This window comes from Leptidea sinapis, chromosome 23 (assembly GCF_905404315.1).
Source record: "Leptidea sinapis chromosome 23, ilLepSina1.1, whole genome shotgun sequence".
NCBI lineage: Eukaryota > Metazoa > Arthropoda > Insecta > Lepidoptera > Pieridae > Leptidea > Leptidea sinapis.
In genome coordinates this window covers 9,342,814-9,370,190 of record NC_066287.1, presented here as the reverse complement: position 1 = coordinate 9,370,190, position 27,377 = coordinate 9,342,814, and the positions used below count along the sequence as shown (strand labels likewise).

Genomic DNA, 27,377 nt, shown 5'->3' with positions numbered 1-27,377 from the left:
TAACTAGCACCTGCATTTGAAGCTTTGCCCGGCGTTGCGTGCAGCAGTTACGGAAAAGGTGTGGTGCGTCGCCGTGAGCTGATATTTCCATGGCAAGTGATTTTAAATTGATACGAAATTTAAGTTTAAGTTTGTTATTTTTAAATGATATCCCTCACTTCTGGGATTAAACAAGTTGAACAAGACATATTGAAATGTCTGTCGATGCGCTTGGACGGTTGGCTCAGATGGGGTGCGACTCGGGCGGGGCCCGAGAGGCGCACGTTTGAATCCCGCATTATTCATTTAATTTTGGTAAAGAATTTGTAAAGTTTAGTAAAAAGAAAAAATTAAAAGGTAAAAATAGACATGCCTATATTGTGCCAGGGCATCTGTCTGTTGTTTTGGGTATTAGTCGTAGTAAAGATTCGTTATTTCAATCTCAAAGAGGTAATTAAATTATTAACACTTTCGTGATCGACAGAGATAACCTTGTTTATCGGCACGGTTTTACTCACGTTTTATCGGTGCCGACTAGTTTCGGACCATTCGGAGGTGTTTCATCAGAGTGAGTGTAGTGGGTTCGCGATAACGTCCCGTCTCATAATGCGGATTTGTGCTAGCTAACTACAATAAAGGAAGTTTGATCATTGATCATACGGTCAGGATAAGTTCGTGCTCAGATGGTAAGTATGTCGTAGTTGACGGATGCTCTTCCAAGTGACGGAGGGAAAGTCAAGTCCCTAGAAATACGTAATTGATACTTTCATAGAATTCTGCTATTTAACAGCTGCTAAGGAAGTCCTTAGCAGCAGTCGCGTAGCTAAGTAGCTACGCGATCCGCTAGTAAGAATTGCGAAATTTCGTTTACATATTCGGTACACACAAGCACATTATCTCTGACCATGGAACTTCTTTCACGGTTCAAGAGTTCCAAGGTACGGAGTGGTCCATTGAATACCATGAAATAGCTAGTGGAGCCTGTCGGGGTACCGGACCTGCACGTCAGAACGGATCAAGCCGGTATTAACTAATAATCTGTTCTAGTTGAGGTTCAACTCGCCATATATTGCAAAATGTCTAGAAGTACTGGTAAGAGCCCGTTCCAGTTGTTAATTGGCTGTAATAGAAGTCCATCTAGATTTAACTGTATCGATGTCGTCTCTTAACATTTCCGATAATCAGTACATCTAACATGAGCGTACAGTGATCCTACTCACTAGCGACTTAGTAAAAATTTGTATAGAAATTATACGGTACTTCTATCGGTTACCTGGAGAACTCATTTTGGTAGTAAGAGTCATAACGTAAAAGACCTATCGAAATATTATTGCAGGCGAATAACGTTCTGCAGCGGTTTTTATAGAAAATTGGTACCATGAGTAATTTATTTGACAGATGCTCTCGAGAAATACTGTTTCGATAGTAGTTCAGTCGTTCACTAATCTATTGGTTTCCGAGAGGTGTTTTCTAAGCAAGTATTTAATTTTAAATTAATAAATAAATATCGAAATAATATCGGGCAGAAGTTATTTTGCTTGGAATATGTTAACGGCGGAATCAAATGAAGACGATAAGCGTGAGGTTCCAAGGTTTACTTGTTCCAAGGTTTACTTGTTATCGACTGCAGTAAGTGAACGCACGATTCGATTGCTAACTCATGGTAGAGCTAGAGGATTTAATAGAAATAAGACGAGAAGCAAAACATAGGATGGACGAGCTATTAAAAAGAGATAAAGTACGATACGATGACGATAAGGCCTTAATACATCCTTTGCGGTAGGCAACTTAGTTTTAGCACAAAGTTATCCTCGCATCGTTAATAAATTGAGTAAAAAAGTCAGCGGTCCTTGTAAAAATCATAAAGTTCTGAAAAAAAAAAGATTTACTTTGATAACCAATATCTGGGGGACGCGGTCTATATGAATGCCATAAACGATTGATTACCCAAATATTTGGAGTTTCTGAATGTTGATACACTGTGTAATTAATAATATCAACGATATTAAAAAGGTCCTCTTTTTTTACTTAAAATAATTTATGGTAAAACCAAAACTTAACGCAATCAAATTTAAGAATAAAGTTTGAAAGTTTTAAGTTCACTTGTGAAAAAAAAAATAGTTAATGATTTAATAATATGCCATCAAAGTTATAAGTCAAGGTAGTGAATTCTTTAGTTGAATTGTTTGGTATGACAGATTATTTTATTTTTATTTATCATCTATTTAAGATTTCAATAATACATGGTTTTCTATATTGATAATATGTGGCGTCTAGGCTGGACTTGACGTCGATAAATCAACGCGAGTGCGCGTGGGATTGCACAATGGCCGTGTCGGAGAATTAGAATATAAAAGTAATATGGCCTGTTTGATTATATTCTACTCTGTGTATTGGGCTGAACTGATGGCGAACGTCATTTTTCAAAGTGTGTTTGAAGTTGTCACTGTGTACGTCACTGTCGGTGACGTGATTGAAGTTGGTTATTATTGTCCATCAGTAGAGCGCTCATTGAAAAGTCGCATTCGTCTTCAAGCTAGCGCCCGCGCCGGTTGTGCGCACTGATCGACTTAAAACAACATTGTGGATACCAACACCGTGACGCCCGATTTTAAATCCAAATAAATCTCCGAGATACATATATTATCATCATCAGTTATTAAATATTGTAATGTTTGGGAAATAAAGCTATTGTTATTATTATTTATGTCAGTATTAGTATGCAGAATGTACTACTAGGTACGTATTAAGAAATTGAACTCAAAGAACGATCAGGTGGAGCTAGGTACGCGGGGCCCCGTTTAAGGCCCGCTATCCACCAAAGCGGAGAGGAGAGATGTATTTTGATAACCAATCAGATTTCGTTAATTCCAAATCTCCACTCCGCTTAGCTTCGTTGGAAATGGATCAGGCGGAGAAGAGAGGAGGTGTCTCATTTATCTATAGAATATTGAGCCGCGTTGAGCGATCAAGTGGCGCGGCGAGCGAAGACGAGTGTAGGCGAGGGGCCGGACGGTCCGCACTCTCGCTCAAGTTCAAAGCGTTGCTATAAACAAACATCGCATGTCCTCTCCGCACTGGTGGAAATAACCTGACGCTACGTGCAACTGCAGACTAAAATTCGTGAGTAAAAAACTCCAAAAGGTTTCGTTAGGGTTTCGTTTAGTACTATTTCCTACTTCAAAACTTAACCGAGCGTAACGAAATAAAAAATAACATAATATAGAGGCCGTTATATATAAACAACCTGTATAGCCGAGTGGTTAGCGATCCTACCTACTAAGCCAGAGGTCCCGGGTTCGAATCCCGGTAGGTGCAAGCATTTATATGACGATGAATATAGATGTTTGTTTCCGAGTCATGGATGTTTAAATGTATTTATGTATGTTTATATGAATATGTGTATGTTTATGTAAGTATATTGTATTAAATATATCATTGTCTTGTAACCCATAACACAGGCGATATATGTTTAACTTGGGGCAAGATAATTTGTGTAAAAAGTGTGTCAATATTATTATTATTATTATATATGACAATAATAGCCGTTTTAAGTACTTTTTGATGTGATCTTCGTCGAGGACATCTGAATGGAAAAATTGCTGCTAATGATTCCTCTTAAAGCCAACTATTACATGGAAGAAGTCTGTTGATAAATGCAGTAGCAGACATGGGCAAACATAAATAGATGCGAATTGGGTTGCAGTTACCGAAATAATAAAATAGGGACTCCCGAAAGAAGAGAAAAATCTAATCTTTAAATAATAATAATATAAAAGTCCTGTAAAACAATTTAACTACACGGTTTATTTATAATCGACTTTTATATTTATTATTCTTTCATAAACAAAACAGCTGATCGCAACGGATATTCAGATTTCAAAAGTGATTAGCGTGAATGCATAGAGTAGAGACAGAGATAGAAAAAAGCTACGCCAACCCATCTGCCACTGCTGCCATTCTGTATACCTACCAGTTTACCAGTGGGAGGCTCCTTTGCACAGGATACCGGCTGGATTATGGGACAACAACGGCGCTTATTTCTGCCGTGAAGCAGTAATGTGCTAGCATTACTGTGTTTCGGTCTGAAGGGCGCCGTAGCTAGTGAAATTACTGGGCAAATGAGACTTAACATCTTATGTCTCAAGGTGACGAGCGCAGTTGTAGTGCCACTCAGAATTTTTAGGTTTTTCAAAAGTCCTGAGCGGCACTGCATTGTAACGGACAGGGCGTATCAATTACCATCAGCTGAACGTCCTGCTCGTCTCTCCCTTATCTTCCACATAAAACTATAATGTTTCGTCTAACGGTAGGATCCAAACCTGACACTCTCGTGTAACGCGTAAATCTGACGCTTAGCTCGAATAGACAGCCGTCCGTATTAAAGCTTTGCTTCTAAGTGTTAAAATGCGATCCGTAAGTATTTTAAATTATTCTATGTATTTTATATATGCAATTGTATGAGTGTTATAAGTAGTAAATTACCTCTAAATTGGCATTGCTGGTCGACAATAGCGTTACCAACGTCAGTGACTTTAATAAGACTCGTGTTGTACACTTTTGCGATAAGAGGCCCGGCGGCTAGTTTTTCTTCACCAATTGAAACCTGCAAAGAAACATACATAATATCAGAATTATTTTTATTGTAAGTTGCCAACTAATAGATTACACGATACATAATTCGTGAATATAATATGCCTAGGTTATTTAATTATAAATATTTAAATTTATTCAAACAAAACTATCAGTACGGGGAAGTATACCAAAAATACTGGCATTTCCGCGTTGGTTCCGCTGGGGTGATTCGTGGACCGAAATAGCTGCCAGCGCTTGGGTTTCAAGTAGCCCTATTGAGGTGCGTAGATAGTACTTTATATACTGAGACCGAAATATTTGCAACGTATGCTGTCTTCCGCAATCGAAGCAGCATCTCTAGCAAAAACTGAAGTAACTTTGAGATGAGAAGGAGTCAGAGTGTCGACACAAGTCGTGTCACACACCAGTGCCCTTCCCCATGCCCAAGCCACCAGGGTCTTTCCATCAGGTCGCTGGCCATCGTGGCGGGCAATACCATTTGACTCTAAAACAACTGGTATATTAAGAGCGGCAAATGGCCTGGGCATATGACGTCATGAATGCTGGCGTGATGACTGGTGCGGTCTGCCGATTTTAGGCAGGATAGCCCAAGAGCATCTACCTGAATACAATATTACATAATATAAAGCCGTAAGTAACTAAATCATAAAATAAAATAAATTCTACACAAAAGCCCGCACGTTATACACAATTTGTTATACCTAGGTAACACTGAAAATGTTTTATAAATGAAAAACGGCTTAATGTAGAAAGCTGCCAATACTTTTATTGTTTTTCGAAGTAATCTCCGTTCCTCTCTACACATCGTCGCATTCGATGGAACTTTCACCGGGCTTCAGGGCTCATACCTACCTCGAATTTTATCTTTAGATCTTGGGAATAAATAAAAGTCGCAGAGCGCCAGGTCAGGACTGTATGGCAGATGACTCACTATCTCGACATCAGCTGCCATAGTCAAATATTCAACAGTCCGTTTTGCGGAGTGCGCTGAAGCATTGTCGTGGTGTAGGAGTATCTTGCTTCGAGAGCGCTGCTGTCGAATTTTTTTCAAGACAACAGGCTAACATAACGATTGACATACTAGTCTGCAGTAACTGTCCTTCCATCTTCTAGCAAAAATATCGTGAAATGACCTTTCCGACCAAAGAATGAGGCAATCATCTTTTTTCCTTGACTTCTTCCTTTCTTTACCTTAGTTGGCCGATCCTTGAAAGGAAACACCCATTGAGCTTATTGTCTTTTGGTTTCTGGTTCGTAGCAATATATCCAGCTTTCATCACCTGTGACGATGTCAAATACAGAATTTGAGTCACCGCCGTTGAACTTATCTAACATTTGGCGACACCAATCCATGCGAAGGTGTTTGTGGTCGTCGGTTAAAGCATGGGGAATCCATCTGGTACAAAGCTTCCTGACGCCTTAATCTTCGTGTAATACTTTTTTAACTTGACTCATACCAATGCCTAGGCTTGCCCGTATCTGCTGATAGGTCACTCTCTTACCTTCCTCTATCATTCGTCGCACAGGACCACAAAGCACAGCAAAAAGGACGTCCCTCACGCGGATCATCATTGAGATTGCTACGACCACACTTAAACTCGTTAAACCAATTGTAAATAGTGGCACGAGATGGGGCTCCATTAAGAAATGTTAATCGCAGCCTATCATAGCTTTGTTATTGAGTAACCCCAACGAACGTCATAATAACTCATTGACCGAAAATTTTCCCGCGTTAGGTTAAATTTCACGTGTAACAAGAGTTTTAGATTTGTGGCCAATTCACAAAAACAAATTATAAAATATGAATGCAATATACTACATTAGTTTACCAAAGAGTTCTGAAATTGAAATTCAAAAAAGTTTTCATTAGCAATGTTTCTAACTGGCCAGTTCTTAACATTTTCAGTGTTACCCACGTATTATTTGTATACGCAATATTTTTGTCCATGTGTATATTACATTATTTTATGCTTATACAAGACATACAGATAAGTCCTAGGCTTATGATGGGTTCGGCTGGTGTAAAAATATAAAAATGAAAATAAAAATAAATCAAATGAATGTGAAATTACTCATCTCCAGCAAACGAGGGTAAAATCTAAGTACTTTTCATCTAGACATGACAAATAATTTAACTTCCAATGCATGAGATGAAATTAGAAGTTTATATTCAATGAATACCTATGAAACCACTTAAAACTAGATTAAATTTCAAGGGTGAAACATTTCCGATATTGATAGTACTCAGGTTAAACTTTGATGAGAAATCAATCGACGTAAAAGCTTTCGCCTTACTGTTTCAACTACCTACGTCACAAAACTCACACGATCCGTGTGTTAAACGACTCTACCTCTCCGTTGAAGTTCCGTTTATTAGATTTTATTTTACTGTAGGTACTGGGCTTGCATTGTGAGCATTAATTTTGTAGCTATCAGGCGTTAGGTATGTTTTAGCATGGTTCGTCATGCCCACTGAAATGCCCACTGAAACCTCCAACTCCTTCCATCAAATATGTGCGATGGGAACAATGGCAGGTCCATGCGTCAACTCGTGAACGGGTGCTGCTTGTGGTGACAGGTCGACCTCTTGTATTTAGTTAATCATTGTATTTGTTGGATGCAATAACTAATTATTACAGTAATCACGACTACCATGTTCACGAAGCATCCTTACACAAAAAAAGGAGGACAAACAAGCGTACGGGTCACCTGGTGTTAAGTGATCACCGCCGCCCACATTATCTTGCAACACCAGAGGTATCACAGGAGCGTTGCCGGCCTTATGAAAGATGTACGCGTTTTTTGAAGGTACCCATGTCGTATCGTCCCGGAAACACCGCACAAGGAACCTATTCGACAGCTTTGTAGTATGACCACCGCACATCCAGATGGTGGGGATGCTTATTTGGGGCGAATCGTGCGAAGCTAAGGTGGAATTCGGCGGCAGGAATAAGGTGAAACAGCTCTTCGGAACACTCCCGTGATAAATACGGTAGAAGACACACAATGAAGCGACATCTCTACTCTCTACGCAACGCCAAGTGATCCAGCAGTTCGAGCTGCTCTGCGTTGCACGCGGTCAAAATAATAATAATAGACACGCAACTGTGTTGATGACCCTTTGGGTAAGGAAAAGAATGTGTTACGTACATCAATAAGATGGGTGCCAACTTCTTCAGGTGTGAACTCGATACGATATACCCCTGGTCTTTCAGTGACATCCAATACCCTCGCTGGTACCAAGCGACGAGACGGTGCAGTCACCGTCACGGCAACCTGTAAGTAAATGACAATTTTCATTAGTGCACGTCAAAAATACATATAGTTATAATGTTAAACAAGCCTAATAAAAGTATTAGAGTAATAAATTCATACAAAAACAAAACTAATAACTGGGATATAATCGAGATTTTTTTTTATGAAAATAAGGGACGAGATACCCTACGAGATCGAATCAGAAATGAGGAGATCCGTAGGATACATAGTCCAAATGATTGCGAAACTGAAGTGGCAGTGGTCAGGGCACATAGTTTGACGGACAGATGGCCGTTGGGGCAGTGAAGTCCTAGAATGGCGACCACGTACCGGAAGACGCAGTGTTGGTAGGCCCCCAACAAGATGGACCGACGATCTGGTCAAGATCGACGGGCAGGACGTTCAGCTGATGGGTAGTTGATACGCCCTGCCCATTACAATGCAGTGCCGCTCAGGATTCTTGAACAACACCAAAAATTCTGAGACGCACTACAACTGCGCTCGTCACCTTGAGACATAAGATGTTGAGTCTCATTTGCCCTGTAATTTCACTAGGTACGGCGCCCTTCAGACCAAAACACAGTAATGCTAAATTATATTAAACCTTAGATTAATTCTAGATAGACTGTGACAAAAATATCGGCGAACTGTTACCATCTATTTTTTTAGCAACGCACGGGCACTTAAACAAAGTAACTGACGTATCAAGAGTGTAAAACGCAGCTGTCATGCACACTAAAGTAATAAACCTGGCCTATTGACTATCTAGACGTATAAATGATCTAAGGATTAAATTTAATAACAGATCCGTTAAATATCAAGATGTGTGCATGTTTAATTAAATTTGTAACCAAAATTTATGAACGATGCGGGACTCGAACCCGCGACCTCTCGTGTTCCATCCGAGCGCTCTTCCAACTGAGCCAACCGCTCGAGTAACGTATGGTTTCTAATTCTTGGTATATCTTTTTCAACGCTCAGGTTGTGGTTCCATCTAAAGGGTCTACTTTACAGTTGATAGCCTGCTCAACCCCAATAATTGCATATTAGAAATTGACTTGAGATGTCGCTGTTTCAAATCTCACAATGATTTGACCGGGTACGTCGCTGTTTCAAATCTCACAAAGATTTGACCGGGTATGTCGCTGTTTCAAATCTCACAATGATTTGATCGGGTACGTTGCTGTTTCAAATCTCACAATGATTTGACCGGGTACGTCGCTGTTTCAAATCTCACAAATATTTGACCGAGTACGTCGCTGTTTCATATCTCACAATGATTTGACCGGGTACGTCGCTGTTTCAAATCTCACAATGATTTGACCGGGTACGTTGCTGTTTCAAATCTCACAATGATTTGACCGGGTACGTCGCTGTTTTAAATCTCACAAAGATTTGACCGGGTACGTCGCTGTTTCAAATCTCACAATGATTTGACCGGGCACGTCGCTGTTTCAAATCTCACAAATATTTGACCGAGTACGTCGCTGTTTCAAATCTCACAATGATTTGACCGGGTACCTTGCTGTTTCAAATCTCACAATGATTTGACCGGGTACGTCACTGTTTCAAATCTCAAAGATTTAACCGAGTTGATACCTGTATGATTTGTGTATTGTATCAACATCTCTGTATATTTAAATTTTTCTTAATGGTTATGATATTGTTAAATTTTTATTGTTAATTACGTTTTATTATAAACAATATTCTATTCTGTTTTAATAAGTGTAATTGGTTATAGGCCATTCTTATTAACAATAAATAAATAAATAAATGAGTCCCGCATAGTTCATAAATTGTGGTTACAAATTTAATTTACTTAATCCCCGACGTGAGGGATATCACTTTAAAAATAACAAATTGTTAAGGTGTGTGCATGTATGTAGTCCAAGTCGCTGGCGAAATTCACATATATATTTACACAGAAATTTCTCCCTTCATGATTGATAAGAAAGAGGGAAAGTTCGTTGTAATTTATATAACTTTAACAATGAAAAGCAACTTAATTGCTCTTTGAAAGATTTCATTATGACACTGTCGTTATGACTCTTTGTTCGGTTGATACCCGGCCCTTGCTTAACTGTAATCAACTTGGATTTACGTGTAATTCTATTTTAATTAAGTTTGAATAATAGAGCGTGTCTTAAGTGCTGGTTGATCACATAATAGTTTGTGTTAGGATGTCGTATTGTTACGTAATAAGTTTACAATCTATGAATTAAATACAAATTAAATTAGTGGACTCGACAAACTCATAAAAAACTTCTTCTTTTGTGTCTATTGAGAGTAGGGGCAAAAAGAACATCAGCTCAAACCAAAATACGAGGGGAGGTCAAAAAGTTCGCGGAATGACTGGGAAAAAAGATGAAATGATACATTATGTTATTTTTCCTTTTCAATATATTCCCCCTTAACACGAATACATTTTTGGGATCTGGCATATAACTTATTAATACCGTCGAAAAAATAGGTTTTGTCTTGGGCGTCAAAATACGCCGAAATCGCCGACTTGACTTCATCATCGTCTCTAAATTTTTTTCCACGCAGCTCTTTCTTCATCTTTGGGAATAAATAAAATTTACTTGTTCACTCGTTTGTAACTCGAAAGCTAATGACCCAATTAGGCTAGAAATTGGCATATATAGTAATTATGAGTTACTCAAGTAGCGGCTACCTGGAGGAGCGACCTCACCCCCGCCAACCCCGCCATTCCGCGAACTTTTTGACCGCCCCTCGTACAATACTACTACCTACTCGAATACAAGATAAGCCCCCGTTAAATTTATGGGCAAATTATCTTGATGTAGGTTTGAACAGTGGGAGGCTCCGTTGCACAGGATGCCGGCTAGATTATGAGTACTACAGCGGCGGCCGCAGTAATGTGTAGACGTTACTGTATTTCGGACTGAAGAGCGCCGTAGCTAGTGAAATTACTGGGCAAATGATACTTACATCTTATGTCTCAAGGTGACGAGCGCAATTGTAGTGCTGCTCAGAATTTTTGGGCTTTTCAAGAATCCTGAGCGGCACTGCATAATAATAATATTGACACACTTTTTACACAAATTATCTTGCTCCAAATTAGGGATATATAGCCTGTGTTATGGGTTGCAAGAAAACTATATATTTAATACAATATACTTACTTAAACATACATAAATACATATAAACATACATGAGCAGAGCGTATCAATTACTATCAGCTGAACGTCCTGATCGTCTCGTCCCTTTTCATAAAAAAATTTTAAATTTTTCTTTCATTTTTATGTCATTGAATTCTCTTTGACTCTGACTGCGCCTTGAAAGGTCGGTCGAAATAAACGATTTTATATAGATAGTTAATATTCATATATGAATCATAACTTAATGGAATACCATTTACTATTTAAACTAGTTTTGAGAACTAGTTGCTAGTTGTGTAATAGTTAAATAATAAATGTAACTAAAACAAATTAAATTTGACAACAAAACTTATAAACGGTGCGGGACTCGAAGTTCGACCTCTCGCGTTTCGTGCGGGCGCTCTTCCACTGAGCCAACCGTTTGAGTGACTTAGAGTATATAAATATGTCTTGTTAAACTCTCAGGTTTTGGCTTCATCTACATGATCAACTTTACAGTTGATAACCTGCTCAACCCCAATATTTCCATATTAGGAAATTGAGTTCAGATGTCGCTCTTTCAAATCTAAACAAAGTGTTATTTTTTTAACTACACAAAATAATCCCACAAGGGAGGGTTATTAAGAAAATGTAAGAAAGTATAGCTGCAAAATTCTGATGGACTTGTAATAAGATATGATACAATCATGTAATTTTTTCTCCCAAATTATAACATCTTAAAGAATAGATTTGTTTTCTAGAGGGCGCCATTTTTAATTTGTTGTTGATGTCACATAATAATATTATAATATACGTTTCTTAGATAATTTATACGTCTAGATAGAGACTCTTGCTGTGAGACAACCGATGAAAACAGGCCAGGATTATTTCTTTATTGTGACTAGCTACGTCTTACACTCGCGATATGTATGTCTCACTGTATCAGTGGGCGTACATTGCTCAAAATAGAGGTTAACTAAGGTAAACCTAAGTTTTATTCGACATTTGACATGTTTTAGAAGAAATGCACGTTCATCTGAAGCTTAACAAATATAGACCTTATTTGGGCAACGTCGGTATAATAAACACATGTATATATAATTAATATATAAATAATCCTTAACCTTATATATAACCGTTATAAAATTTTTATTTCGAAGTGTGATTCTAACCAGCCTTAAATAGAGAATTGGAGCAAATTCCAAATGTTTTCTTTTTAAAAACAAATCAAAACCTTACAAACGGAACAAAGAATCAGCTGTTGTTAGCAGCTGTGCGGTCATTGCACTCTTTCGCAGGTCCATCGTAATTCGTAAGCATTATGCTTGCGAACGATCAGTCTCGAATACCCTTTAGTTAACCATGTGGCCAGTCAAGGTATTCTGACAGCGTCAACACTACACGACTACTCCAAATAGGCAATATAGCTATATATTTTTTTTATGAAAATAAGGGTCGAGACGAGCAGGACGATCAGCTGATATTAATTGATAGGCCCTGCCCATTACAATGCAGTGCCGGTCAGGATTCTTGAAAAACCCAAAAATTCTGAGCCTTGAGACATAAGATGTAAAGTCTCATTTGCCCAGTAATTTCACTAGGTATGGCGCCCTTTGGACCGAAACATAGTAATGCTTACACATTACTGCTTCACGGCAGAAGTAGGCACCGTTGTGGTACCCATAATCTAGCCGGCATTCTGTGCAAAGGAGCCTCCCACTGGTTAAATTACAAAGAGGATAAAAATAGAGACTATTTATCACACTTAAAATATAATAATACAAATGTGATTGTGAGTTTGTAAATTTGTTTGTTTCGATTTCACAGCGTTACTGCTCGATCATAATGAAATATAGTTTTATAGGTAGACATTTTTAACGATACAGATACTTACAGTATATATTTTATGCTGAAAATCTTAAAACTTATTGGATAAAGTGTTATGATGGACGGTGTTCTAAGCTATATGATGAAAGAAAAGAGTGTTTGTAGCGAAATGTAAGAATAATTAATTGACATTTACTGACTGACTAATTAAATACATTTAAATGACTTTCGTTCACTGGGGACAAGGCCTGATTCGAAAGAAGTCGCGTAGAAGAATTACTTGTTTCAACAACAAAGTCGGAAACAGTCAGAAAAAGTCATGCTCTTAGATAATTATGGGATATAAAGAGTGATACAGGATTAAACCCATAGTAAGCGACGTATAATATAGTGAATTGTATGTAATAGTGGACTAACTTAAAGAGTAAAATAGAAGTAATACTTCTTTGGCGTAACAAAGAAATAAAACCTCAAAAATTTCATTTTCTTCCTGCTATTTAACGTTTGTAGAAAGAACAATATTATTCGATAGAAGGTATTCAATTTAGTTAAACAACTTTTATTTAAGTTATGGTAGCTGAAATATGATATAAATGGTATAGTTATCCAGGTAACGTCAGGCTGTCGAAGTTGCGTGACCGTGCCCACGCATAGTAACAATTCACTCCGATATTTATTCCCTAACGCGCCAAAAGTTGCCAGTCAGACTCATATTACAAAATAAGACACATAAACATTCTAAATTTTGATTATACAATAAAGTTTTTTCTCAATTTGCGTGGTAGTAATTTTGTAAGTCGCCGTCATGGTTTTTATTATCTCTTATAAAGGCTATCCGTCAAATTGCATATAATTAAAACAATATGCTTAATAGCAGGAATAAATTATAGTTAAAAAAAAACTAAAAAGCACGCTTTATATAAAATTCAACTAAAAAATAGAAAATAAATTTAAATTGAAAATAGTGTAAAAAATATATTTTATTGTAAAAAAAAAGCGTGGGGTGTAGAAGAATTATTATTTTAATAATAATTCTTCTACCACGTATATCGTCTGATATATTCAGAATGTCCTCGAAAATATTACACAGATAATTTTAACCTTAGCTTAACATATATTTTTTTGAATAAGAATGGTCTACATAAATACTCACAATTATCGATACTTTTAGAATCGACTTTTTTGTCAACATCACTCACATTGCATCCAGTATTATAGATCTTTTATAAGAATACCGAATTCATATACATAATATAATATTGAGTCATTGTCTAATTTAAAATTAGAAAATAAATATTACCTACAACATATTGTGAAAATTGAAACATAATAATTACGACAGAGTCCAAAAGAATGGGTGCTTTTTATTTTCACCTAGTATGAGGACACTTAAAAACAAAACTCGGCAAAGTCGGGGCGAAACTATAGTATAGTGTAATAGAAGCCTTATTTGTCGTACGCCTACATATAACGCAACAACAGTTCCTCAACTGAATACCTATGCAAAGTTCTGTTGCATACTTTACCTCATTCTTGTCGAATGTGGGCGCGCCATGCGATGTGGAAATCTCAAAGACGGCCGGGACTCGAGCGGGGATCAGTCTGGTGGACTCCCCCCCCGCGCCACCCGCCGGCCCCGCCATCACCTCAACCTGCCACGGAGAGCCTGTTAAATATTAAGGCTTTCATTAAACTCGACATTTTTTTAATTATTTTTTTAAATAAAAAGCTTTTGAAAGGATCAAAACGCGTGCGTTTTTATGGAATAGGAGGACAAACGAGCGTACGGGTCACCTGGTGTTAAGTGATCACCGCCGCCCACATTCTCTTGCAACACCAGAGGAATCACAAGAGCGTTGCCGGCCTTTAAGGAAGGTGTACGCGCTTTTTTTGAAGGTACCTACCCATGTAGTATCGTCCCGAAAACAAGGAAGCTCATTCCACAGCTGTGTAGCACGTGGAAGAAAGCTCGTTGAAAACCGCACTGTGGAGGACCGCCACACATCCAGATGGTGGGGATGATAACCTAAGTTGTGGCGTGTCGTGCGAAGGTGGTATTTAGTACTAGTACTAAAGGTGAATGAAATTATTACGAAACGAAAATCAGATTAATGTCTTCTGTGGATTGAGGTATGTAAACAATAAGCATCTTGCCAAGGACCTAACGAACATGATATTTACATCCATATTATTCAATGTAAAGGCTTCGTGAGTTGATGTCTTGCATAAAAATGATGCAGCATTTACATAAAGATATTAAGGGACTGCTTAATGATGAGAATCGTCTTAACTCGCCCAAAACAAAAGGGTGATCAATGGCTTTGTCAATTTATTTGTTGTGGCTAAAGGGTGAATGAAAAACGAGAATTTTATGCTAATATCACAAGTCAAATGGTCTACCAAAGTTTTAAATTGAACAAAATGGCGGATATGCAGTATTTATAAATGCCAATTAAGTCTTCAAAGTTTTTTATACTTACTACAAGTAATAATATATATAACTAGTGCGCTATTAATTGGTAATTATACATATATACCTATATATACAGGGTGCAATCGTTAAGTGTGACCAGGCGATTAATCCGTAACTATTAGAGATATCAAAAAACTTTAAACTCATATCAAAAGAACGTTACCTAATCAGTCAAATGACATCAATAACTTTTTTTAAATCAAACGATTAGTATCCAAAATTTTGATATAAAAGACTCCCATACATTTAGTACTATGAGATTTAGAAAGATTTCTTGGTAGAGAAACTAGTCTGCAGCGCCAATGCTTGTAACATATCTGTTCGTAGCTGTTCATCTGAATTCAGACATAATCAGAAAAAAAATACAAATTGTTTTTATATGTCGGATATCATAAGACATTACAGCCCTACTGCGGTAATGTACAAAAAAGTGCACATGATTAATATCTTGGATAATTAACCTTAAATGTATGCAATAAGATCCACGTTACCTAAGTGATAGACATAAAGCAAAATATCGCTTACAACAAGCGTTACAGAACGCCGCATAGGTCATTTCCGTGATGCAATGCTGGTTTGACAAAAGTATTAGAATTTTTTTTAAATGTATTTTAAAACATTGTGTGTCTAAATCACGAAACTAAAAACAATCTAGTATTAACATATCTAGTATATATTATACCAACAAAAATAAGCTCGATCAACAAAAAGAAACTATTAAAAGAGGAAATAACCACAAATTGATTGAGACAGCCACAGGCATCATGAGCTTTATCCTGCCTACTTGATTTAGGTATTGCAAATAATAATAATTATTATTTGAGGGAAGCAAAACAAAAGTTCTGAACATTACTAAGTTAAACTCGAAGCTCAGAAAACTCCAATAGGGATGAGTTGGGCACATGATAAGAAGATAACTAAAATGGGGCCAAAATTATTACCAGTTATCCCAGAGACAGGCAGGAGTAATGTGGAAAAGAGGTGCAAATAAAAGGAATGAAAGAAGTCGGAGGAGGATATTAAGATCTCATTTTGTTTAACTGAATAAAAGACTAATAATATTAATAATAAATTTTGGAGATTATAACTACATTTCCAGACGACATAACTACAGGGATTTAAAAGAGTTAGAGAATTTTATACTTATTGTGATAAAAAACGTAGATACCTCAAAAGATACTAAATTAAAGCAATATTCCTTTTCTAAGTCGGCCCATTTCGAAAGTCTCCTTATTACAACGCCGGGCAATATAACTAATTAACATTCCAAAATACCGTGAAATGAATCCAATTATAAATTACGATGAATTACAAATATTATTTGAAAGAGCTGACGTGACTTTTGATTTGCGAGAGTACGGAATATCATTTTTGGTATTATATTAACCGGAGTTGAATAAATCAAGATTTACAGTTGTAGAGACAAGACGTAACCTACATTCGTCTGTATGTTACTGATTATAGAAAGAAGGAAGATGTTTTTGTATGTGTGTATTCTTTTTTAGCATGAATATACTCTAAAATTACTATTAATGCTCTAACTCGAGGCTTTGTCATTAAAAAATTCATTTAATTTAGGAAGTGAGACTTCTTTGCGCCCATGAGGGTAATTTTTTACGGATGAAACGCACCATGATTATAATATTAGTGACACGAAAATGTGGGACGTTTTTGTCCGAGAACTCTTTAAGAGAGCGATTGAGAGAGAGAGTGAGAAAGGGCACAGCATGAAGCACATAGCCAAGGAGCGAGAGTAGGGAAAGAGCGAGTGAGAAAGGGGGAACGAGAAAAACTACACGGTATTGGGTGATGTATTCTTTACTAGTTAAATATTAGATATTTAGATACTCTGTTATTATATAATTCTGTCGCATGACGTCTTGTAGTTACTACTTGTAAACGCAGATCTTTTTTTTATTTATTTACGTTATCATTAGTAGATATGTGTACAGTGTGTAAACAGTGAGTTAAATTGATAAACTTTAGTAAGCAGTTGTTCAGAGTCAGTAATATATTTGTTAATTTAATTTTTTTTATGTTAATTCGTTCTAGATTCTAGGAAATCATAATATTTACAAAATAACATATAGCATTTTAATTTGCCATTAGTCATCTGAGAATTTAATATACATTTTTTATAAAATACTAGCTGACCCGACAGACGTTGTTTTGTATATAATAAATAAAATAACGTTTTTATATGAATTTGTCAATAATATATCATAACATCAAAAATTACTTCCTAAAATATGCACCCTGCTGTAGTAATGAAATTGTTTCACAGCAGAACTGTTAAACCGTGCGTCAATAAATTCTCTCATAGAAATTATGTATGGACACATCAAAGGAAAAACAAATTTGTTGTTTTTATTTAATTTAGCAGCATATTCCTATTTATTCGCCTTTTAAACCTTCTCTGGACTTCCACAAATAATTCAAGACCAAATATAGCCAAATCGGTCCAGTCGTTCTCGAGTTTTAGTGAGACTAACGAACAGCAATTCATTTTTATATATATAGATAAAATGAAAAATATTTCATGGATTCTCTTTTCTAAATATTGATTTCAAACAAAAAGAAACTATATTAGATTGAGAGAAGTATAAATCCGATCAGATTAGTATAAATTTAAACGAGATTTTAAAATTAGCTTGCCAATGAATTTTCACTTCTGACATTGACATGTATTCCATATATCCGTAGCGTACCTAACCAAAGCCCAAATAGTAAGATTTCATCCGTTTGTTTGTCCACACACGGATAGGCTGTGGGATACATTAGCCGTGAAAGTTATTAGCATGGATATTTTATCTATAAATTTCAAACTTGCAAGAAAATACAACAAAAAATATAGCATTAATCTTAATCCTAAAGAAAACACGTAGAACAATACGTCGAAAACAAAACGAAGATTCATTAATAGAGTTCTTTACAAACGACAATGTTTTTCCTAAGCTAAGAAACAGATCTATGATTTCCGTTGAACAGATCATCAGACAACTGTTCTATTTCACTATTTTTTTATCGAATGATGTCTTACAGATTTTGTTCACAATTTCAGGTACTTTTATTATTAGCGGGAATCCGAAATGATTTTCGTAAAAGTATCCTCGTGTTATATATTGTATTTAATGAAAACTCATTATATATCCATAATATTTTTGCATGCATCTGTTTTTTGTGTTGCAAGGAAACTTTATTCTTATTATAATATTATATAGATTCTACATTCCTACTACGTGTAAAGTGTTTCTAATATTTTAATATAAATCACGTCAATTAAACGCGGGAAACGTTATACGTCAGAATAAACCAATCATAGGCGAAATGTATATTCTTATTTTTCGGTGTGTGATAGACAATTCAAGAAATTTGCAATAACTGTCGTACTATACATACTGATAATGTAATGTAGATCTTCCATTTAAAATACCTTAGTTTACACATTCCAAATACTGGCATGCATTGTACTATTGCATCGTAAGCCATTATATCATAAGCTTATAGATATTTATTAATAATTGTAATATTTTTTGACTTAAGATGAATAAATGTAATTGATTTGACTTGCAATGACTTGTAATGACCCTGAAAATGGCTACTCGTCAACGGTACTGTTATGGATCTTAACATAATATTAAGTAAGTATGTATATTTTCGCGAATTTGACTTCGTCTATAATTTTTAACATTACTTATAAATAGAAACATTATTTATAATAAATAAAAAAATATATCCAGGTATATCCTGTATATGTTACACAGACAAATTAAAATTCTTCAATATGAAACCTTAGAATTGCGAAGAAATGCATCACATCTATATTTTTTTTATTATTAAACAATCAATTCGACTGTCCATTAATTCTATCCAAGATTGGATTATGTGTACCAACTTATAATGATTGTCGTAGTACATATCTGCCAGTACAAAATGTTCGATTTTCTAGAAATAGATAATAATTATGACTCAAATTCACGCAATCAATTTGTTTCAAATTATATAATCTTAAATTTAATAGTAATACTTGTATACATATAAATTCTAATATATTTGGCAATTTGAAGAAATATTTTGTTTTTGAACCCTAATAATTTGGATTTATCTTAACTGCTAAACCCACAATAATAAATAAAGGCAACGCTGTGCATACTTATAAGTTAGATATATATCAGGAATTTAAAATTATAAGTCGTCCTAGTGTTTAGAGCTGTTATAGAGTTTCCATGCGAGATCGAATTAGAAACAAGGAGATCCGTAGGAGAACCAAAGTCATCGACATAGCCCAAATTATTGCGAAACTGAAGTGGCAGTATGGGCAGGGCACATAGTTCAACGGACAGATGGCCGTTGGGGCGGTAAAGTCCTCGAATGGCGACCACGTACTGAAAGACGCAGTGTTGCTAGGCCCCCACAAGATGGACCGACGATCTGGTCAAAATCACCGGAATAAGTTGGATAAGGGCAGCGCAGGACCGAGTCGTGGAAATTTTTGGGGAAGACCTTTGTCCAGCAGTGGACGTCTTCCGGCTGATGATGATGATGATAGTGTTAATTGGGTTTCTAGTTGGTAAGCCTTTTTAAAAAATAAATTTCTATTGTTAGAAATACATTGCAAATCCCACCTGAGAAAAATGTGCCTTATTTTCTGAATTAATATCTACCAATAACCAGCCTTGAAAGGATTTAAAGGCTTCTAAATTATAATATAAAGTCCTTTAATATTTTGAGACTAAGGACCAAATTGTCAACAAAATTTTATACAAACAAGATTATGCACGTAACCAAGAAAGTTAAGGACAAAATAAACATTAATGTAATTTAGTTTGTATAGGATTTCATATTAAACGACCATTTTAACGAAGCGGCTTTGTGAAAAATAATGTTTGTTTAAAAGTAATAAACCAGAGCAAATCAAATATCTGGTTAGAATTGGTCAAATTAGAAATGTATAGCTCCCTGTGCTATTGCTTTCGAAATTTGAAACCACCGATTAAATACAAATTCAAATATTTTTATTCAAAAAAGGGTATTATGGTATCACTTATTGAAACTCAAAAACCCATTCGAAAAAGTATGCCTCAGACCTGAAAAGAACGGGCGCAGGAAACTAAACTAACTTTTCATAAAAATATGGTTACAATGTAATATGGTTCAATAAAACTTATTATTTTATAGCCTGAGGGCGGTCGCTCCACTCCCAATCTGTGGTATCATTAAGAAAGTAATTTATCTTATAGAGTAACCTTTACTACACAGCAGTTTTTTAATAATTCTTTTGAATTTGGTTACACATACTTTGTTTTGAACTGTAAAGTGTGTAGATTCGTGGAGTGAAAACACAATACAGTAATAAAACTGTACCTTAACCTCATGCTAGAGCGCCCGAATCGACGTACACTCACATATAAACGATTTATACGGCCGCTAAGCAATCTTGGGAAGACAAACCTATTGAGTGCCACACCGTACGCCGCCGAGACTGGAGCTCTATTACCAAAATCAAAATACGAAGTTTCGGTTGACGGATCGTACATTTTCCTATTACGAAAGTGTTTCGGATCCGAAGATTGATACTAAGTTCGCGATTAGACATTTTGTCTTTCGTTTACCTTATTTCCAAATTCACTTGACATTTGCTTTATCGTTATTTAACATTATTATGATCATAATTACTACTTCACTTTTTATTGTCATATCTACGATTCCCAAAACGAAATCCATCCGCACTATTCGGATCCGGAGTACTTTGGTAATAGGATTTAATTCCAAGTTCGTAATTCTTTCGGTTCGGACCGAAACTTCGGCTTTCGATTTTGGTAATAGACCTCCTTTCCGATGTTAATTAGCTGCACCGCGCCGTCTTTGTCGTCAATGTATGTACCAACTTCATGAGACCGCTGAGTTCTATTAATATTACTTCGTTCTATTTCTTATAATGTGGTATAAGTCAGTAATTTCTGATTTATTTATCAATACTGAACATATTTACCATACCACTCTGAAATTTTTGAATTTAAATGACAAGAGGCAAGTAAAAGACACCATTAATTATTCCAATTTACTCGCCTTACAGATTGGCTTAGAACAATAAATTGATCGGGAAATTTTAATTAGTTTCTTAGCAAAACTAATAAGCCTCGTTGAATAGCATTGGTTTGGGTGATTACCGGCTGCTTTCTAAATCTGCTAATTAAAGATTGTTTAGAATTTAGATTAAATGTCATCGACCAAATTCTGATCCATATAGTAGCAATACATAATGCTCATCCACCATATTCACACAAATAAGAAGCTAAAAACAGCAATAAGTCACCGCATGGATGAAAAGGATGAACAACAAGTTACCAAACTGGAAATGGATTAAAAAAATATAAAATAAATGCCAACGAAATAAAAAATACCATTTCCATACATACTGTGGGGTTTTTGTCGAACAGAAGGAAGAATGTGAGTGGTCCAGTTAAATCGAGTGGAGAGCCGCATGAGCCTTTGTCGAAATTCAGATAGTCGATCATATTTGCGTAACCCAAACACGAACCCAATTACAAAATTTTGCAGAAGTTCAGGTTTATAAGTCGCTCGTAATTAAAATTTTGATAGCTAATATCTGCATAGTCAAAATTAGAAGTTAGTAGGAATTGAGCTGGCGAAACATTGATGTGAATCGGTAAAAACTTACGAAGTCTGCTTATGCTGCAAGAATTTTTTTACTGTCATTATCAAATTGATAATGACAGTAGAAAAATTCCTGTAGTAAAATAATGATAAGAACTAATCAATATGTATTCCTTAAGATTTCCTAAAACATACGAAAACGCATTATCTACGCAGATTGGAGGAAGATATGACCAACGAATTCTAGATATATATAGGATGAATAGCCAATAACGATTGTTCTAATGTTGCCCATCCTTTTAGCACCATTTAAGAGTATTGTATAAATCTGCATTAAGGAAACTGGACTAAGATAAGACTGCAAGCCACGTAAGGTGATGTTAAGGGCAAACAAGACATTTCTACCTAAGTAACTGCTCAGATAAGCATACCGCTTATAATTGTTGACATAAAATTTAACAATTCAGTTTTGTTCTAACAATGGCCCTCCTAACATTTAATCCTCTTTTAAACTCCGAGGGAAGGTCTCCAAAAACCATTGTTTACGGAAATTAATATTTAATACTCTCTCTATCTTGCTCATAAAAACTGATGAATCTTATAAATAAGGTACAGCGTTTTATAATGGGGGACAGATATAGTAATATGTTGTTAGATTATAAAAAAGTTTGTTTGATTTTCATTGATCATTCACAAACTCATCTCATTCAATCTGAGGTATTTCACCTGTTTGAGAAATTTGTCAGCAAATGACTTTGCAATGCGACAGACGAGCATGATGATAAACGAAACGACTTAGCTGTTGTTTATATAAATATTTATACAGAGGATTATGTTGATGTTGATTGGGAGAGAGAAAGCGTACTTCTTGAATTTTCAAGCCCTGAAGCAGCTGTGGTAAGGGCTGTATAGTGACTTAATTACAAAGATTGTCCTCGGGCAATAAGCTTATTAATCATCATCAGTTACAAGTCGTCCACTGCTGGACAAAGGCCTCCACGACGACCGTTCCTGCGCTGCCCTCGTCCAACGTATTCCGGCGATCTTGACCAGATCGTCGGTCCATCTTGTGTGGGGCATACCAACATTTCGTCTTCCGGTACGTGGTTGCCATTGGCTAATTATAGTATCTAAAACCATGGTTTTATCTGATCTTCAGAACTTTGCAGTTCAGAACCATCATGTCCAGCGTTAAACAACCCAGGTTGAAACCAATACGCCCGTTGTTTGCAGTCAGCTACTGCCTTAACTGATCCATGTTGATGATGTCCATCCATGTGATGCCACCGAACGGTGCAGAGCTTGGTATGGTATATACCCATTCCATGTAGTATCCCATAAGCTCCTGTAACGGCGCAAGCACTAGGTCATGGAACAAACAATCCATAAAATGATCGCATCCTTTCCCAATCTACTGATCTCTATTGCCATACGTGGTCGTGCTATTCGTGTTCGTCTGATAGGAACTACACTGGATTAAAACATTCTTATACAAATATGTAATGCTAAATCCGGGCAAGTTGCTTTCAGCACTTTTAATCCGTTCATTCATTTGTAGCACAACACAGCAACTAATTAAATATTTATTTCATACTAGTTGACCCGACAGATGTTGTTCTGTATATGATAAATAAAATAATGTTTTTTATTAATTTGTCAATAATATTTCATATCATCAAGAATTATTTCGTAAAATATGCACCCTGTTGTTGTAATGAAATTGTTTTACAGCAGAACTGTCAAAGCGTGCGTCAATAAATTCTCTCATAGAAAATATGTCCATACAAAACAAATATCATAAAAACAAAATTGTTGTTTTTATTTATTTCCGAACACTTTCATATTTATTCACCTTTTAAACCTTCCCTGGACTTCCACAAATAATTCAAGACCAAAATTAGCCAAATCGGTCCAGCTGTTCTCGAGTTTTAGCGAGACTAACGAACAGCAATTCATTTTTATATATATAGATTACGATAAATGTATTGCATGCAGCTGTAAAATTAAAATATTTGAAAAAATATTATTACAGGTAGCAAAAACTTCGAAACCCTTTTCAAGATTATTTTGCGCATAGATGAATGATATAATTGGAGAATATAATGGTGAAGAAATACGGCAAACTAAGATTAATGAAATTTAACTAGATTCATTCATTGCGTATGACTTGTCAACTGACTTGACTGACTGGTTAATTTGGGCATGTCATATAAAAATTTTTGTATATTGTTTTTACAGGTATAATCTAATATATAAAATTCTCATGTCGCGGTGTTTGTAGTTAAACTCCTTCGAAACGGCTTGACCGATTCCCATAAAATTTTGAGTGCATATAGGTCTGAGAATCGGACAAAATCTATTTTTCATCCACCTAAATGTTAAGGGTGGTCCACGCGAAATTTTTTTTTTATTTTTTTTAATTTTTTTAAATTTGTTTGATTATGAGTCAGCATTAATTTTTCACCCATCTTCGATCAACAGTTACTTTTGTGTCGCGATTTTAATATCGGCAATACAACGTTTGCTGGGTCAGCTAGTATATTATAAAAGACTCGAAAATGTGAGATCAATTTCTATATGTTCTGTGTGCGTTATCCAGTGGTTCGCTACTTTAATACTCAAGACATTAAAAACACCAGGAGAACTGTATTATTGTATAGATCCTATAAATCTAAAATACTTAATTGCTAACCAAACCGAAAGAAAATTAAACACAGATATTTTTATTTGTTTAATACAGACGCATAGATGTTAGTACCTTAATAAAGGAATTTATGTGAATGCTCTAGAAAAAAAGTTAGTCACGTCATTTTATCACTCTTAAGAATTAGAATGTTATAAAGGTCCGCTTCGGTTCACACACATGAGAAAGTAGCAATGACTTAGTAAGGCATGCATGTCCGTCTGTGGAACATAGTTTCAAGTTGTTATTGCTAAATTACAATAAAGACACAATTTTAAAACATATCCAATCTTACAAGAAACGTTCACAGAAAGGAAGTTAGCCTTTAAGACATTGCCAAAGTGTTTCATTATAAAATATAACTAACATAAATATATTATATACTATCTGACCCGACAGACGTTGTTCTGTAGATATTAAAAAAAATACTGTTTTATAGGAATTTGCCAATATTATTTCAAAACATTAAGAATTATTTCGTAAAAAAAGCTCGCTGTTGTTATAGTGAAATTGTTTCACAGCGGAACTGTCAAACCGTGCGTCACTAAATTATCTCATAGAAAATATGTCCATACAAAATAAATATTAAAAATAAAAATAATTAAGGGTCCCAAATCGATATAAAAACTATCTTATCTCTCAAGTTGGACCAAACTGCACTCCATGAAGTAATCCCCATTAAAATCCGTTCATTAATTTAGGAGTCCATCGCGGACAAACAAAGTGTCACGTAATTTATATATTATATTAAGATTAAGATAAAAAAACATCAAATTTTTAATTTTTTTTTATTTAAATTTGTCACTGTTGATGTTGTGACAGTGAAAATGATTATTAACACTGTAGTTATTTAAAAGTAAATATCATGATTACGTCAAAAATGCATTTTTATTTGTTACAGATCCAATGAGAATATAAAAACAAGACTATTCACAAGATTGGATGAATTGAGTTGGTTCGAATTCGAGCAATGAAATTTTAAAATAACTTTTCGTATTATTTCTATCCAATGCTTTTCGTTCACTGCTTAAAAACCATTAAGTTCAATCGTTCATTCATTCGATGGTCATGTATATGTATGCCATATTTGTTTACTATAAGATACGCAAGAAAAAATAGACTAAGGTCTCGGATTAAGGATTGGTCACCGCTGCGTTCCAACTAGATACCGCACTACCTAAGAACAATAGCTTTTTATTTCGGCAACTATTTGATGCTTGTGTGCGTGGCATCTTGACATTGAGTGTCAAGATGCCATCTTTTAAATTCTGTAACATACACTTCGTGTTAATTTACATTGTTATTAATAAAATACAAAATACTTACTGATGATAAGTGATCCCTGTGACTTTCTTATTTCTTGAAGTATTATTTTTACAAAGTTTTACTACGCAAATATTAGTTTCAATCATTAGCAAACCTTAACAGAACATGTGGCACGTCAAAGTCACACATTATTCGAGACTGGCTGGAGTACGTCCACTTGGGCTTAGTATTAGTTGCAGCTCTTTGCGACTCCGCCAGCGTTATCTAGTCGGAGAACAATCCTTAACCTAAGACTAAGGAATATTTATTCTATTGATGTATGATGATGACATATGGATGTAGCTAAATCAACTCCAATAGAATCTGTTTTTCGACGTCAATTCTATACAAAAATATATTGAATGAAGGAAACTATTTATTTCCTTTGTGAGTAAACATTGGCAATCGCTGTTTCATAATGAATGACAAATGATGCCTTTCCGGTACATTGGGGAAACGATTAGGCAGTTATAAGTTATTGGTTAGTTTTCATATACGTAAAATAATTTATATTTTATACCAAATAAATAAAATATTACGCGGTCCTTCCGGGGTGGGGTCGTTGACCCGCATCGCTTGGCTAGTGTCTCAGCCATGCCGCGTCGAACATATATCTAACGCTATATTCAAATTCAAATTCAAATATTTTTATTCAAAATAGGATTTAAAATAACTTATTGAACGTCAAAATCTACCACCCATTCAAAAGAGACTGCCTCAGACCTGAGAAGAATGGGCGCAAGAAACTCAGCGGGCTTTTTTTTTTAATATAAAATATGGATTACAATGTAATATCGTACAATAAACATTAATAATTAAAGAGCCTGAGGGTGTTCGCTTTATTCCCAGTCCGAGGTGTCATTAAGAAAATCGTTTATGCTATAATAACCTTTCCCACACAAACGTTTTTTAACAATTCTTTTAAATTTCGTAACACATTTGTTTTACACAAATATAGTATTAATATTAGTTTTACCACCTCTCCATTTAATGAAATATTCGCATCTACATTTTTGACATTTGGCGCGGTAAATTTAATATATTTGGTTTTATGATTATTTAACAATAAGTTATTGGCGCTAAACCAGTACACGATGTCAGATAGAGCATTGTTTACTTCGTCATACAAAACTTGGCTTCGTTTCACTTTGAATATAAGTGAAGTGTCATCCGCAAACAATACCACCTTGTGTTTTTTTTCTACAAGGTTAGGTAGATCATTTATATAAATTAGGAAGAGGAAGGGTCCAAGAATAGCCCCTTGTGGTACCCCCATACCGAGAGGAGTCCCAGGAGATCTCCTGCCATTCACCTCGACCCTCTGAATCCTATTGTTTAAATATGAGATCAGAAGAACGAGTGCAGATCCTCTCATACCATAGTGGCATAGCTTCCTGACCAGCGTTGAATGTTGAACACAATCAAAAGCCTTAGATAAATCACAGAAGATACCAAGTGCATTCTGTGATTCTTCCCAGGCCTCAAAAATATTCCTGATGAGTTCAACACCTGCATCCGTAGTCGAGCGTCCCCTAGTAAA

The 27,377-nt window shown here is 35.6% G+C and overlaps 1 protein-coding gene across 1 annotated transcript in view; it reads right to left on the bottom strand.

Moving 5' to 3' along the window:
* The window catches only part of LOC126971192 (filamin-C), a 162,298-nt gene that overhangs the window by 9,317 nt on the left and 125,604 nt on the right, over positions 1–27,377 (bottom strand). Inside the window, exons 21-23 of the mRNA XM_050817355.1 lie at positions 14,285–14,424; positions 7,726–7,851; positions 4,465–4,585 (exon numbers count right to left, since the gene is read on the bottom strand). Coding sequence (XP_050673312.1) covers positions 4,465–4,585; positions 7,726–7,851; positions 14,285–14,424 — 387 coding nt within the window. The remainder of the gene's footprint in view (positions 1–4,464; positions 4,586–7,725; positions 7,852–14,284; positions 14,425–27,377) is intronic.